The sequence below is a fragment of the Microtus ochrogaster genome, unplaced genomic scaffold (assembly GCF_000317375.1).
Source record: "Microtus ochrogaster isolate Prairie Vole_2 unplaced genomic scaffold, MicOch1.0 UNK8, whole genome shotgun sequence".
Classification (NCBI taxonomy): domain Eukaryota; kingdom Metazoa; phylum Chordata; class Mammalia; order Rodentia; family Cricetidae; genus Microtus; species Microtus ochrogaster.
The window spans coordinates 4,231,204-4,234,365 of NW_004949106.1; the positions used below are offsets into that span (position 1 = coordinate 4,231,204).

The 3,162-nt window shown below is 45.1% G+C and overlaps 1 protein-coding gene across 1 annotated transcript in view; it reads left to right on the forward strand.

Moving 5' to 3' along the window:
- Positions 1 to 3,162, forward strand: part of Pgap1 (post-GPI attachment to proteins 1) — a 61,733-nt gene that overhangs the window by 45,713 nt on the left and 12,858 nt on the right. Inside the window, exon 20 of the mRNA XM_013353491.2 lies at positions 2,521 to 2,614. Coding sequence (XP_013208945.1) covers positions 2,521 to 2,614 — 94 coding nt within the window. The remainder of the gene's footprint in view (positions 1 to 2,520; positions 2,615 to 3,162) is intronic.

Genomic DNA, 3,162 nt, shown 5'->3' on the forward strand with positions numbered 1-3,162 from the left:
ACCTGTTTCTCCCTCTTGGTTTCCTCTTTCATCTTTTCCAGTTCCCACCCATCTGTGTGCATGAAGGCCTACACCACAAGCTGGGATCTACACAGGAGAAGAAACGCGCTCCTACTTTGAATCTTTTTTGAGCTTGCGTCACCTTGCTCTATCTCTAGATCCATACGTTTCCCTGCAGATTTCACAATTTCTCCTGTTTCAAGTAGGGTAGAATTCTGTTATCTATATGTAATCTATGTATGGAATGAGCCACTTTCATTACCCACTTATCTGTTCATGAGCTTGCTCTGCCCCCTTGTGATTGTGGGTGGAGCAGCAGTGGGCACAGGCGTACAAGCTTGACATGATTCTTTTTCTACTTTTTTCATGAATTAAATCTGTTCTTGGGCCGTTCCTGATTACTCCCACCTGCGGTTACTTACTAACCACCCCCCATACAATGAGAGAAAAGAAATGTTGAAGAGGAATTAAGAATAACCACTTGAGAGAAATTTCAGCCTTTAGATAGATGACTTTTTTCATAAAATTATTTTTTTCTGAGAAAGAAGAGATTGCATCTTTAGCATGGTCCCCGGAGAGAGGACAAACAGTGGCTGACGAATTCCTTCAGCTGCCGTCACTTACAGGAAGGAAATCCAGTGCTACCTAAAATCTGGGTTTTAAGAACTTCAAGTTTTTACCGTTGACATACACTTCCAATTCTAAGCAAACACCGTGCCAGGTACAAAGCCAAAAGTATTAGCTCTAAAGACCAGCTTCTGATTACTGATGTTGTACCTTACGGACCAGCTAGATTCCAGCCTAGTACAGCATGCTTCTAACAACGCCCTTCGTCGCTAAAAGCAATCTTGTGTTCAGAACACACAGTAGGACTCTGTCCAGGGTTCTAGAGACAGTGAAGGATGCCGGTGACTGGTAACGATTCCTGTTTTCCGACACTTGTGTATGTCAGTTACCATTTCAAGTAGTCGCGTAGTGTGGATGCACTTAGCGAAGCTTTCGCCCCGGGCGGTCAATGCTGTTCATCTCTTGCTGATGGAGGGAGAAAGGTCAGAGAGCCTTGTGCCAGGACAGACAGCCCAGTGAGACGGACAGCTGGACATAACTGTGAGCCCTCTAGGCTGCTTAACTCCCCTGCCATACTCTCCGTGATCAAGTTCCAGGGATGCTACTGTCTCAGCCCCCTGTGTGGCCCCACGCAAGCTTTCCTTCTGCTTCCTTTCCTGTAACTAGAGGGTTCTTTACGTTTTCCTTTGACATTAGCTGCGGTGAATGTTGCTTAGGTTGATTGGTTGAAAAATGGCCTTTTCTACCTTCTTCATTTTTCTCTTCCTTCCACTAAAGCTATAAGCTGAGCATGGGCTATGCATCTGCATCATTTTCTGATCTCCTTTGACCCGGAAGCCTCTTCCCTATCAACATTTCTAACCGCAGAAGGCTCTTGGTCTCTGAACCTAAACCTGTTTTGCCTGCTAAGTGGGGAAGAAACTCCTTCAGAGGACCTGGGGGGCTGGGACGTGAGATGGTGCCTGTGAAATGCCTCTTCCAGTCCCGAAACACTAAACACCCAGCAAGCCTGTCTTAAATAGTGCAAAAACCAGGAAGATGCTGCACTTTTTGAAGTTTTATGCACTGTTTTGTGTTAGGCTTCGACTTCCATAGGCTGTTATCAGGGTACCAGATAGTGTGTGTTATGAAGGGACTCCGTGGACTGGAGGGAAACTTGAAGCTAAATTAATTTTAGCATTATGAGAAGTACTTAATGTGCCTGTATAAAAATATCACAACCGAGCCTCTCATTTTGCTTAGTTATCATATGCCAATGGAGCCATTTACTCAACATCACTTTTAGTACTGTCTACCGTAAGCAGGGTATGCCCTCTTGAAGCTCTGGAACATAACGGTTGTGAGCTTAGGCTACGTTAAGTTCAAGTGTTGTGGGATTTCCGCATTTAGAGAAGGTTCATAATGGCCACTGTGGATTTCTGATGGCTTATCTCGAGAGAGCTGGCGTTCTAACTGCTCTAACCAGGGGCTGTACCTCTATAACCACCTGTAAGCTCTGGTATTGTCCCCTTTTATTGATAAGCACACAGATGAAATAAGTTAACCATTCAACCATTTGTAGTGGTACAAGGTACGGGGCTCCCCATACCTGAATTCTTCTGCACTTAAAATAGGGATGAAAATCGCTTCCGAGGGTTGTTTTTGAGAGCATGAGATAATGCATAACAAGGTGTCAGGCGTCTTCACTGAACCCTTGGGTGCTCAGTAAGGATGCCGTGAAAAGTACCGTGTGCCGTGGGAATTCATCTATGCCTCTGCTGAGAAACTCAGCTGTTTCTATGACGCTATTCATTATTAATATTTGTTTCCTTTAGAGTTTTGATGCTCCTTACTAGAAATAAGGGTGTGGCCCAGCCAGGGAAAGTGCAAAGTAAAGAATAACCTTTTTATCCTGTGTGAAAGTTTCAGCAGCATCCATGTTCCGTAGCTGACGTTGGTCTGCCTGTTTTCCAGGTAGTTAGATTTCACGGTGGAGCTTATCCCGCCTACGTGGTGTCTAGCATCATGCTTGCTTATGGAGGACAGTTGTCTTCTCTCCTTACAACAGGTAAAAGTACCGACACCGTCAGAGTTAGTTTTGCTTTCAGTGTTAAAGTAGAGCCACTGTTAGTTCCGTGGCATTTTCCCTGTGGATTTTGTTTGGTTTTGTTTTTTTCCGGTACTGGAGATCAAAACTAAATCTTTATAGTCTAAGAACTGCCACTCGGCTTTATTCCCAAGGTCATATATACTTAGGTTATGCTGAATTGGACGGCACAATAAGAAAGTTCTTAGGATTAGCTGCCTCCACTGTCCTTGGAAACTCCAGGATGGTATGTGGCTTTGTGACCAGTCTTCAGGTCTTTACGGTGTTTTCAGTACCTTTACCTTCTTCTCCTCCCTTTCCTCTTCTCCCTCCCCTTCCTTTCCTCTCCTCCCTCTCCTCCCTCCCCTCCCTTCCCTTCTTCTCCTCCTCTTCCTCTCCTTCCTCCCCTCCCTCTCCTCTCTCTCCTCCCTCCTTCTCTCCTCTCTTCTCCTTTTCTCTCTTTCTGTCTTTCTCTTTCTCTCTCTCCTCTAAGATTTCCCCTCCTACTTATTATCTCTGCCCACCAGCCC